Raw genomic sequence first — 13,643 nt, 5'->3', positions numbered from 1 at the left:
TGAAAAATTATGTAACAAATACATGATCAATGGTCATCCAAGAATGGACCAGTTCAGCATTTTGTGTAAGTTTCAAACATATTAAGGACTATTGAATTTACATGTTTCATAAACAACCAGGTATTCAATATCTTTGGAGTAAACATGCATTGTTTGTTACCACTTATGCTACTGAAAAAGGGTATAATGAAGTATGAAAATACTTGGTCCTATTTACAGAATAAAGTGATAGTCATGTGCCAGAGAGGTGTGCATTTTCCCTTGTGAAAAAAATGAGAAAATTTGAAGGGTGGGAAAAGGGTGAATCAGTAGGATTTTACTGCTTTTCTGTTCCTTTCATATCCCTTTTCAATAGGCTTGCTTACTTAAGTAGTACCTCATTCCATTACAACCTCCAGTTCCTCCAAGCACCCAATTGTTTAAAGCAAGGGCTGAAATTAGTAAACTGTGTAGAATGAGGGTTCTTCTGCAAATTCTTCTGCAAATGATACTTTACAGGATTCACTCTGGAGAAAAGGCCACTTTTAAAGTGAAGGTGCAGGACTGTTGTGCTTCTGTTAGGCCATGGTGACTGTATCTTTACTTTTCCCCTGCCCACTGAAATGTGATTCAAAATAAAAGCTTCCCCTGAAAACATGGCTAGCAATATTTTAAAAGTTACACTCTACTTTAGGGTCTTTAAGGTCTGTGATTTCAGGTCTTGAAGTAAGGGAGATGATCTTGGTTTGTTCAGCCTAGAAAAGAGGAGGCTGAGGGAGAGTTCATGTTGGTCCATCATGAGGGGGAGCAGAGGTGCAGCACTGATCTCTTCACTCTCGTGCCTGGTGACAGGACTCAAGGAAACGGCCCCTCAAATGAAGGCTTAGTTTGGATATCAGGAAGAGGTTCTTCACTCAGAGGGTGCTTGGGCACCAGAACAGGCTCCCCAGGGAGATGGTCACAGCACCAGCTGTTTCTGAGTTCAAGAAGCTTTGGGGCAACACTCTCAGGCACATGGTGTGATTCTTGGGGTGTCCTGCTCAGGGATGATCCTGATGGGTCCTTCCAACTCGGCATAATTTATGTGTGATTCTATGATTTTAATCGTGTTAGCTTCTTTAAGCAATGATTTTAAAACATTTTGTGCCCTATTGAAGGGAATCCCTACCCCTAGGGGCCAGCGGGGGTTACAATGATGTATTGCATCACAGGGGATCCTTCCATTATTGCTAAGATAAAGCACAGAAATGAAAAGGGCAGGATCAGACCCCTTCTAGGCCTGGGGAATGATGCTCATTTGTGCCCACCCTGGGTGATGCTGGGGGTGTGAAATGCTCTGGACAACATCAGTGAAAGGACTACAGAGTAACACTTACCAGCTGCTGTGTATTCAACAGCTGATATAAAGCAGAATGGACTCAGACCTGGAAAAAGAAGGAAAAGAGCTCTCTGCTGGGAATTGTGGTGAGAGGGATTTTGGCAGTTTGTGGTTTTGTTTTTGCAATTGTTGTAGAACCTTGGGCATAGTTCTTTCTGAGTGATCTAAGGTACTCGCATAGAAGAAATCAGCAATGCAGAGTAGCTGTGTAGGGGAAAGATATTTTGCACATATGCAAAAAGAAGCAGCACAGTAAGGTCACAAAGACAGCAGTTGTGCAAAAAACAACCCCCAGGTGAATGTTTTGTTTACTGGGGCTTTGGGAGAGGCATTTACAATGAATTCACAGAATTTATTTATTCAGAGTCCTCTTTGTTTCCTGCTCCTTTCCTGGCCGTGCCTGGGGGATGTTTCCATGGAATAGAGCCCTGTTTCTCTTTGCACCATCCTGCTCAGCAACAGCCCATACCTCCTTGTTTGATCTGTCCCCAGCAACCATTCTCTGATCATTTGATGGGGTCTTTCTTCTCCATCCTTCTATCATCTTGTTTCAGACAAAACTGTTATAGGTACATTCACTACTACGTGATTTTAAAGAAAAATTAAATATCATGCACATGAGAACAAATATCTACAATTACAAGATAAAATTTAAAACTTTCTGCATTCAAGTATCAAATGGTTCCCCTTGAGCTGCAATTGGTACAAAACCCCTTGATTTTATCTGTTCCTGTAGTAATCCTACTGCATTTTCATATAATTTTCACTTTTTTTTTCTCCTTGATAAAAAATATGACCTCATATGTTCACAAGGTGAATATGAAATATGGCTTTATCTTTGCATGCATCACAAAGGGCCAGGCATTGAAAACCAAATCTCCTCTGGCCACATGAATCAACAGTAGTTGTTTATCTATTAAAAAAATGCCTGTCTCGTTTAGCCAGAGGTATTTTACAAATTTTGTTGCTCAAATGCACCAGTACCTTGCATGAAATGTGGACCTTCAAAGCCAGATATAAGAGCCTGGGGCTTTGGTTCTTATAAATAAAATAAACACATATTCCTAACAAAACCACTTGTACAATAATGTGAAATGACCGTTATCTGACTGAGCTGGGAAATATTGGTGGTTTTCTTGGTACACTCATTTTTTAATTTATAATGGCTATATAATGTAGGCAGACCTGAGCCTCATTTAAAGTAAAGTTTGCCCTTCCTGGGGTCGTTTAGAAGCAGTGGAAAGGAATGGCGCCTTAATGGTGATCAGCAAGACCAAATCCACATCTGCCAGCCTTTTTTCTTACCACAGTGGCTTTGCTCTGTTTAGATTGGAGATACCTACCCTTGCTGTTATCTGTTCCTTTTGATAAACTCTGAAATGAGAGGAAATGCTCTTGCATCATTTTCTGGAGTCCTGTTTCCTATTTGAGATTTGAGAAATGGCTTGTAGCACTAGGACCTTTGGGAACTTCTTTTTCTGCATGGAAACTAATCAGAATAATGAGTACCCTCCGTGCAAATTCAATATTAGTTCTACACCTAAGGTCAAGCAGAAGTTAATGACTATTTTTTAAGTACAGAAGTCAGTTATGAGACCAACATTACATTTCACACTTTTGTAATTGTAAAATAAAATGCTGGAGTAATTTATGTTAAATTGATTTAAACTACAAAGCATAAATATCATAGCATCCCAGAGTAGGGTTTGAGAGAAAATGGCATCGTTGTCACTTGTGCAATAGTTCATTCACTGATTTACAAGTACCTTTATTCCATTTTGTGCTTGCTGAGCTTTTTGCATACAGAGGTGCTGAACAATGCTGTAAGCGGGAGCCTGTCTCTAATAATTTTTGCATTTTCTTTGTTTCTTTAATTAGCTGATTTACTCAGCTGATTGCACAGCTGTCTGGGCAACACCCCCCCAGGGGTCTGCCAACTGTTTCAGAGATATGTAATGTACTCAGTGAAGGGAAATCTGTATGGTAATTTGCATGTATATATGCAGAAGTAGCAGGAAGGAATAAGAAAGCTCAAAGGCAATTTTTGTATGGCTAATAAAAGGAAACATGTTAAGGATGAGCTTAAAAAGCTTTCTCTTTTCAGTAATTTCTGAGAAAAGATTACTCTTTCATGGTAAATAAGGAACCAATTGTCAGTTGGAAGGTTTTGTTCCTGGGATTATTGCTCTCTTACAAGCAGCTTTTGGGGATTTCAGAGATACCAAGTGCTTGTAAGTTTTCCCCTTTGGTTTGGAAACAGAACCTGGAAAATGCAGGAACATGCATGAGGATGTGGTGTGGTCTAAAATGGTCCCCAAATCCGAGGTTTGCAAAGCATTTACTGGCTGCTCATCTGCTTTTCCACTGCTCAGCACTAGTGCTCTACATAGCCTAGAGGATCTGGCTTTTAGTTTCCCCAGCGGTGTCAGTATGAGCTATTCATTTTTTTCCACTCTGATAAATTAATAAGCATCAGCAAACATTATAACACTGTCAAACAGCTCAGAGCTGCCATAGTAACCAACCTCCCTAGAGCTCGCTGTATACCCTCCACAAAGAACAACAAGGGATATCACAAGTTCCATTGTTCAAAATAACAGTAAAGTTTTCAAAAATAATGAAATTAGCTTAGTTGTGTGATTTAAAAAAAAAATAAAATGAGGGGTTGTGTTTTTTCTTAAAATGCCAGCAACTTCCATTTGTAAAAAACCCCAAAACAAAACAAAACAAAAAAAAACCCAAAAAAGCCCAAAACAAAATAAAACAAAAAACCCAAAAATTTCAGAAGGGAAACAAACATTTCTCTTAAAAATTTGGAATATAAGAAGAATCTAGAAGTTGTGAGCTTCTCAGAAGCTGACAATAAATCAACTGGTGCAGGCTGCTGGCGGTTCTGGAGCCTTCTCCCCGGGGAATATTCTTGCAGATTCCTGAGGTCTTGTTGGTTTGACAGGAACAAAACAACTCCCACAACAGGCTGCAACCATCCAGCAGGGATGAGGCAGTGAAAGTCTGCTGGCTTGTCAAATAAACGAAGTCCCTGTGTTCAGAAGTCTCTTTAACTCCTCCGAGGTGGGAATATGTCTCCTATCTGTAGACAGCACGTAGGTGCCTTTTACTTACTGGCTAGATGAAAGAGATTCATACATGAATTGTGATCACAGAGTACTGAAAAGGCTGAAATCATACAAAGGGCAGACTAGTTTGATGTTCTAGGATGTTAGCAGGGTAAAGAACAATACTAAATAATAAATTAATGTCTGCATTTGAAATGAAGGAGCATCTCTGAGTTCACAAGCAATATAGCCTTAGGGGTGACCGAGCTTTGTATGGCAAGCAGAGCTACCTCTGGAGGGGCTGTGGGGGCAGTGAAGTCCCCATGCAGCCTGTGCAGTCCCAGGTGAGCCGGGCAGTGTTTGTGCAGCTGGAATTCCCCATGCTCAGCTGCTACAGAGGCTGTGCCAGGGGGTTTGCAGTGGGCTAAGCGAGTTTGGTCTTAGCAGCAGCCTAGGGCAGTGCAGAAGCGTGTCTGCTGAACGTGGTTTGTGGGCTCTTGTCCCCCAAAATCAGGTGGATAAATGGATTAGATGGATAGATTTCACAGCAAGCTCAATAGCTGGATTTCACAGCTAGCTCAAGGGCTGCAGCTGGAGTTGTGTGGCACAAGGGGTCTGGCAGCAGAATTACCTTCAGGAGTGTCCTGTCCCCCTGCCTGCTGCCTGGGTGCTCTGTTCTCAGCCAGGTTAGTAGCAATCCTTTGCCAATCCACAAATCCCGAGTGCCTTATGGCAGCACAGAGTGGGAGCAGTCAGTACAGGGGTGTGGGACAGCCGGCAGTGATGGGGAGCTAAACTGCAATGGCCGTGTGGGTGCCACCCAGAGCCAGCCGCTTGCAGATGGGCAGATGTCCTTGCCTGTTGTTCAGCAGCAAAATGATAAACTGTGGTGGCAGTCCTTTCCTAAGCATTTAAATAATTAGCTTTCACAGTTAACACCCTATTAAGCCAAAGGAGGAAGTTCACACCTCTCCTGGTGTTATTGTTCCAGTCTGGCTGGCTGCAGCAGCGGAATGACGCTGGTGCCTTGGTTTGTGTTGAGAAGGTTATCTTTGCAGCCAGAAGGAGTAGAAAGAAGTAATTTCATTTATAGAAAAGGAAGAAAGCACAATAAAGCAAAGCCTCTGGGAAGATTACAACGCTGTGGGTTCCAGGAGTTGCTTTATGTGTGGATTTTTTTTTTAACTGTCCTTCCCACTTTCAGTTCGGCAAATTATTCTGCTATATTGAACAAGACAAAGCATTAAAATGAAATAATGTGCTTGTAATATTATGTGACTTTAAAAAATCTTACTCATCAAATGTAATTAACGTAATGAATTACCTTCAAGTTTGTGGCATAAAGCAGAGTGTGTCATGGAGGCACTGCTCTGTGGGTAACCTTGGCAGATTCCTCCATGGGCAGGGGAAGGTCTGTAGTGCTGCTGGTGTCTGTTGTTACCCTCAGTGGGTGCCAGCCTGTGTAGCTAAGGTGAACCCTTTATCCTGTGTGTTGTGCTCCTTGCTGCTGGAAAGACAAATCCCTTCCAATGCCTTGAATCTACACTAAACTTGGTAGCATGGCTGTGAAAGCAGGGGGAGCTGGGTTGGTCAGTACCAGTGTGAGCAATGGTTATGTTCCCTTTCCTTTCACACCCCGGTTTGATGGCTGATTCTGCTGTAGTAGCAGGTACAAAATTATTTCTTTTGGTTTCTTATTTCTTGATTATTTTTCCCTGCTGATTTAATGACCTGAAATGGAATTACTAAAGGACAAACCTCTCCCCCACAAGAGTTCTCTGTCCTAACATAAGTTTACAGAAGAATCTACTAGCAAAATCTCAGCTCTGCTCTGTGGGGCCACAAGGAACTCAGATCAGATGATGGCCCTTATGATCCTTAGGTGACCATAGAACATCAAAATCCTGAATTCCCCAGACTAATTTGCAAATGGACATATTTGAACAGCATATTAACAATCTAATGCTCATTTGACTTTTTTTTTTTTTTTTTTTTCACTCATGGTGACCTTTCCACCAAAGGAGAAATGCTGCAGGTAGAAAAGGGAATTGACCACTCAACATTTGTTTGTATTTTTGCTCAGATCTCAAGCCTGAACCCAAACATAACATTAAATGCATACATATAGAGCAGGGTAAACTACCTTTGCCTTTCCCTTTTACTGCTGCTTTGTAAAACATGCTGGGATATTTGTATCAGGGAGCAAAACTGGATTTATAGTGGTGGAGAAAGAAATGTTTGGCTCAGCTCCAAAGTTCACAACTTTTTTTGTATGTACAATTCTAGAATCAGCATTTGCCTGGGAAATACTTTCCCATCCCACCCTAAGCTTCCGCCTGCTTTTCCTATGGTTGAATTTGCAATGTCAAATTTTTTTTTATCAAAAAGTAAATGGCTAGCTAACAGTAAGTAGGAAATTATCCTTGAATTCTTATGTAGCTTGCATAGTAACCCATGAAAGCAGTGCCTGGGCCAATTAAGGAATGTCTATGAGTTGTTATAGGGTTAGGAGGCACAATGTGTCCAAAAATACTGCAATCAATTTCTTACATGTATGTGATGGCCCCCAGTACCATAAATTTCTAAAGATACCAGAATATTTTAAGAAATATCTGGGTTTTTTCTGTTTTATAGACAAAACACATAGTAACATTTTCCTACAGAAACCAAGAAAAGATAATTAGGGGTTGTTCCTTGTCTGTGTGGCCACTTCAGCCTTCAAGGGACTGTGTTCTTGTGATGGGAAAAAGGTATGAGATGGTGTGATTCCTTGAGTGTTGCTCCCTGGGTGAAGTTAAATGGTTTACTTGTGGCACGTCCTTATGGATTTGGATAAGAGGCAAGGAGGACAAAAAAATCAAGTTTGTGATGGAAATTTCGTGAAAAAGAGGTCAAATGCTCCTTCTCTCCCAAGAGAGCTGCAAGAACGTCAGTGTGAGGTCTGTTGTTTTTCTTTTTCCTTTAAGAAAATATTTACTGCTTCTTTTCTACATTCCTTACACAGTCTAAACAACATTGAAGCCAAAGAGAGCTGGGTCTGGATGATAAACTTATTAGGCTATTTGGAGTTGAGTTGTGAAATTGCTGATATAAAAACTTTTTCTTCATTTTTATTTTTTTAAGCCATTCACTTAGAGTGCACTTAAACTGAGGCAATTTTCTCATCATGTTTAAAATTGCTCATGTTAAAATCATTCAACACTCAAGGATAGCTATATTGATTGGGGGCTGTGGACATGCACACTCTTTCTCTTCCCCTTTGTGCCAGGTAAGAGATCTTGCTGCCCTCAGTTCTGGGTGTTTGCAGCTTGTCACTGTCTCCCTGGCCAGACACCATCCTCTCACCTGCCCACTCAGCAAGGTCAGGCAGAGGTGCTGCTCCCTGAATGTCTGCCTGTTCATTTTGGTCGAAGATTCTCTGGGGTGTTTGCCCTGGCACTGGGAAGGGAAGGGGACACTTGTAATTGAGGCTGTGACAAGAAGCCTGCAGTTGGCAGGCACTAACCTTTTTCCCTGGCGCAGCTGTTTGTGGAGCTCCCATCTGCTCAGGACTGTGGAAAAGCTGGCTGGATCAATGTAAATCACTTAAACCTCGACTCATGGCCCTGTTACCAGCAAGGTGCCACTCCTCTAAATGCCATGATTAATAGCCAGAGTCTGGGGGGATATTTTGCCCATCAGTGCCTACAGCAAACTGATTATAGAAGAAATCAGAAAATTGAGAGGAGAATTGAGGGAATGTTCTGCTAACGCAGACTTAACAATTTGAGAAATTGCTCAAACAACCGATTTTTAGCATTTGTTAATGCCTTCTGGCACTGCAGCATTCCTGTCTCAGGCAGGTTGTGCTACAGGGGTCAACAAATCGATGTCCTGAGTGCTCTGTGTCTCCCACAGTGGCAGTGGGTAGAACAGGGTCATATGCATGTGGGACTGTGCAAGAGGATAAGGCAGCTCTTGGAGAGGAAGGCTGGGAGATGGGTTACACAGGAAGGAACTGCACAGACCCCCCAGCCTGGCTGGATAAAGTAGATTGCCTTTAGAAACCCTGCCCTGCACCAGAAAAGCAGCGGTCACACATGGCTACTTAGGACATCCCTCTCATTATGGGTCATATGGACCCTCTCATAACTGGGTCGTTATGTTGTTCCTTTTCCAGACTGGGGCAGAGATATGCCACAAAATCCCAAGAGAGTTTTGGTTTTGCCTAGCTTTAAATATGCTGGGATCTAGTGCCCAAATTATACATGCTGTCTGTTGCAGCTAGAGTCTGACCCTGTGTTCTCAGTATTCACCTTGCATTTCAGAGGTTTGCTGGTAAAGTGATGCCTGCAAACCCAGTGGTGAAGATTTATGTCAGAAATCTGATAATGGATTTAAAAAGATCCTCTAATGGGATAAACTGTATTGACAGAATGACTTATTTCCCCTTTTATAATTACATTTTTATTACCTTTTTTTTTTTGATAGCATAACTATGGGGGAAGAAACAAAATTATATCCTATATGGCATAGCAATATCAGAAGCAATCCTGTCATAAGAAAAAATAAATCCGTACAATTTATTTTAGAGATCAAGAACAGTCCAAAGTTACTTTTCTTTTAAGTTGCTAGATGCTGCCTAGATGCTTTTTGTCTGCAGCAGACCCAGAGCACCCATGCAGACACACCAAGCTGGACCTCATGGCTCACATTAGGTGTATGAGCATGGCCATGGTAACCTGGTTATGTCTGGAGATCTAGGCTGAGTATTGCATAGGTGAGGATGCCTGGGGACGGTGATTCTCCTACCTGCCAGCCTTTCTCTTGCTCCCTTTGCTCATCAATCAAATCCTGGGCTGCCTCAGCTTGCAGACAGTTTTAAAGCAGCACAGGACTGGTGATCCTTGTCTGAACACACTGTGCTCTGGGCTGTGGCTGCTCAGATGCAGCCTGATGAGCAGCTCAGGAACACAGGGGCAAAGGAGAGAGGAGGTGGGCATGAGGAAGTGCATCAGCTCAGCCCTCCCACCCATCCACCAAAGCCATGAGCCATGAGGTGTTTTTTAGGAAATAGATGTGACAGCTCTGCTGCTTCAAGGACACTTCTGGTGTCACAAATGCTGTGGTTAAACCTGGAAATCACTCAATATGTACTCAAGATCAAAGATACTTGAGTGTGGTTCTTCTAAGGTGATGTGTACAGTATAAGGTAAAATCACTTTGCATGTGTTTTGTTGGGTCTGACTCTCCCAACCTGTCACATTTCAGAACATCTGAGGGCTCAATGTCCCACCAAAATGCAGCAGGTGGCTGTGCTGACTGAAAGGGTACCTTGGGGTATAGAGAGTAAAACTGCCTATAGATGAAGCTGTTTACAATACAGAAATCTGAGGTGCTCTTTCACAAGGGGTTCCTTGTTTCTTTAGGTGGATAAACTCCTAGCTCTGGTTTTGGCCATTCAGGGGATTACAAGTTTGATACAAAACTTTAAAGTCTAGCAAAACTTGCTGGTTTTAAAGTGATTTAAGTCATGTTAATTGCATGGGGTTGCTCATTTCTTTCATTGTGCCAGCAGCAAAGAGCTTTTGATAAAACATGTCCTGCTACCATTTATTTCTGGAGATGATTTTAATGTCCAGTGGTGATGTCTGTTAAGATTGACATCACTTTGCTTACAAAGCATTTTCCAAGTCTGAGGTGAGGGATAAATCTGCTTATTCTGTTTAGTCTGACCTGACCTTCTGCAATATAATGGAAGAAGAGGGAGACCTTATTTTTTTATTGCTTAGGAGTCATGATATCTTGTTACAATATATAGAAAAGTGAAGTTCCTTTAAATGTCATTGTTTTGTCAGGACTAACAGTAGCATGACTATAACTATTTAGTACTGTATTTTACTGCATGGGGAAAAATTAAGTATGCTGTATTTAGCATTTTTCCAAACCCAATAAGGTGTACCTTATAGGATCTGTCCAAAACCACTCCAGGAGTTTACTAGAATGCTAAAGTTTAAATATTCCTTGAATGGCCATCCTATTTGATCTAAACTGGGCCATGCCACTTTGCTGCTTTGTGTCATTTAAACCTGCCTGCTTCCAATATATTGCTCTTTCTTATTTTTAGCAATTCATCAAAATGAAGAAAACAGCAGTCAAGAAATAAGAGGACTAGAAGATCTCAAGGATACCTCTGATGCACAGGTACATATGTAAGATTAATGGAGTCTTGGGAATGTTTCCAGATCTACAAGTTGAAGAACTGCTTTCAATAGCTCTGGGAAATGGATTTTCCTCGATGTTCTGTGCAGGGAGCATGTAGGAGGGAGCAAGTCTGCTAGATCTCATCTTATGTGACTATTTAGAATAAGATTGATGATTATTCTGGGAATTAATCCCATGATGTTGCAATTGGACAGCATTCTTCAGCTATCTTTCTGCTCTTTTTAGATAATACACATAGCATATACCAGATGTGAAAGTAAAATGAGATGTGGTTTAGGAAGCAAGGGCATATGACATTTTGATTGAATTTTAATCACTGTAAGTAGACATGCAATGAAATAGGGATACTTATTAGTCACTCAAGTGCAAGCAGCAACCTTCTTCTTTTTTTCCCTAACTGCCCTCATTTACAACCAAAGCACACTTCTGGATATTGCTCGGAAGAAACTAAACTGCCTTTTGGAGTATTTTATTGTGGGATTGCTTACCCTTTTTAATTCTGTGAATCTTTTTAGATTAATCTGCAATTCATTCAGTCATTCCATTCATGTGCTCAAGCTGTGCAAGTGCAACTGTATTGCTCATTGTACTGGTACTGATTATTGCTTTTAATTTAAAATTGATTTTTCCCAGTCTTGACTGGTTTTTTCTCCTTCTGTTTCTCTTCCAAATGTTGTGTTCCCCACCAGTTGCCACCTTTTCTCCTTCCCCTGTACACAGCTTGCAGTTCCTGCCTCTGATTTATCTCCCTAACATCTTGCCAAACTGAAAAGTTGTGTGCAAGAAAGATGGGATTTATGCTGATGTTTGTGAGCAAGCCTAGCTGAAAGGGTACAAGCCATGGAGCCAAGAGTGCATTACAGAGATATAGGAAGGACCCAGAGGGAAACACTGAGCTCACTGCACAAAAATTTGGATTTCTGTTTCTTCATTGGATTTTTTTGGGGGGAGGGGAAGAATTTAATGTATTTTCAGTTCTTCTTATTTGCTGTAGTTATAGATTGTGAAAATGTTTGTTCCCATTTATGACATAGACAATGCATATGCAAAGCTCCTGTGTAGCCAGCTAATAAGATTACCCTGAAATAATTATAAAAGCCCATAAAAATGTATTATTGGGGTATTGATTCACCCAGATTTTAATGGACTGGAAACCAGCTTCTAAAATTTGAAAGAATATGAAACACATTTAAAATTGTACAATTATTAAATGAGCAGTTAACCAAAGCGTTCATGGGCTCTGCTAGGAGGAGAGCCAGGAGTGTTATCAAAGCAGTGTTTGCTCCAGTTTGTTAGCACCATAAAAATGACATCTAGTGAAGGCCAAATTTGTTTGAGTTTCTTTTAAAGGAGTGAATGTCGTTTTTCATTTTAGCGGAATGCACATATGACTGGAGCAAAGCAAGACTGCCCTTTGTCTTTGGAGGCAGTGGCACATGGTTTTAAGTTTTCAGACTGATTAAAGGTGAAGCCAGTAATAATTATATTTTTTCACCAGCTACAGAAAGAGAGAGAGGTATGGTGAAAGAAAACCAAACCACCACAAACCTTCTGTTAATAGAATTGAAGGATGTGGTGCCTGCTCTAAACACTGCTCTGTGGGAGAGAGGCCTGATTTACTCTTGAGTTAGTTGACAAATCTGATAGAAGAGTGGAAAAAAACTAGCAAGGGGATTTTCAAAAGCAAACATGCTGTAAATTATGTAAATAAAAGATCCCATCTTGTCTTCCTAGGGATGTGTTAATTCACCTTTGTGTCGTTGCTAGATGTTCATTTATGACCTATGCAGAAGTATTTTCCAATGGATATGCTGAAACAGATAGTATCAGAATCTTCCTCTTTCCACCCTCAGTAAAGACTAATTTGCTTTCATTTCCGTGAAACTTCTTAAAATTTCATTTCAAATGTTACGTAAACACAATTATAGTAATTTTCAGCCATGAATGGGAGTAAAGCTTTACTATAAGGTACATTCTTTTATCATTCATTAAGGTAAAGCCAGTTAAATGATGCAAATTTTTGATTTTCACCTTCACATATATTAGTAATTGTATCTGTTTCGGTCTACACAAATTAGAGGTCTAAGCACCAACAAGGGTTTTGGAGAATGTGTGCCTGCACAAAGTGAAAATCAAAATTGTGCTTTGCAAGTGGGGCGACTTGCCTTTACCCTTTTGTCTAAGAGCTTCCAAAGTATTGCTTGAAAAATAAATTTGTATTGAGAAGTGAAAATGACCAGTAATTGGAGTCTGTCAACATTTTCCTAACCAGGTTTTAGAGGATGTCATCAATTAATTATTTAATTGACCTGGATGTTTTCTTACAGGTATTTAACAGAAGGATTTGTACTGAAAAGTCAGTATAAGTGAGGAAATAAGAACTAAAAGTAAAGGATTAATATTTTTTTCTTAATTATGAAAAAACAGGTTTAGCCTTTTGTGTTTCAAGTTCATTCTTTACTCCCAGAGCTAAACATATGCAATTAATTTAATAATACCTTAACCCTCCCAGAAATTTTTTATCCTCCGGAGACCCAGTTAAATAAGAATTATTTTTCATGTTATCTGCAACTCTTTAAATGAAAGAACTGTGACAGGAGGAGGGGACATTTTAAACTGTATATTTCTACTAGGTGGTTGTTGTAGGTCAGGGACTCCCTTCTCTGAACACATGCCCTGGTTCCAGCCCGGCCAGGGTTAGTTTTTGCAATAGCCAGGACCCAGAGGTTATTCTATACCACCTCCTATCATTGGTGGGGGCAGGGGAAGGGATTCTCTTCCAGGCTGGGATATTGTGGAGGAGGGATTGGTTGGGTACTGTCTGTTGTTGAGGGGTTTCCATGTGAATCATTCCTTATTTGTACTCTATATATCATTATTATTGTTGCTGTTACTGTTTGTTTTCTTATCACATTGCTCTTTTCAGTAAATTGTTCTTGTCTCAACCTGTGATCTTTGCCTTTTGTGCCTCCAATTCTCTTCAGCTACCCAAAGGAGAAGGGTGAGGGAGCAAAGGTGCCTCATTT

The 13,643-nt window shown here is 40.7% G+C and overlaps 1 protein-coding gene across 1 annotated transcript in view; it reads left to right on the top strand.

Annotated features, from left to right (window-relative positions):
* The window catches only part of RAPGEF5 (Rap guanine nucleotide exchange factor 5), a 156,854-nt gene that overhangs the window by 49,967 nt on the left and 93,244 nt on the right, over positions 1 to 13,643 (top strand). Inside the window, exon 8 of the mRNA XM_064704463.1 lies at positions 10,520 to 10,596. Coding sequence (XP_064560533.1) covers positions 10,520 to 10,596 — 77 coding nt within the window. The remainder of the gene's footprint in view (positions 1 to 10,519; positions 10,597 to 13,643) is intronic.

The sequence above is a fragment of the Zonotrichia leucophrys genome, chromosome 2, assembly GCF_028769735.1.
Source record: "Zonotrichia leucophrys gambelii isolate GWCS_2022_RI chromosome 2, RI_Zleu_2.0, whole genome shotgun sequence".
NCBI lineage: Eukaryota > Metazoa > Chordata > Aves > Passeriformes > Passerellidae > Zonotrichia > Zonotrichia leucophrys.
The sequence above is the reverse complement of the archived record's forward strand: the minus strand, read 5'-3'. Positions and strand labels throughout refer to the sequence as shown.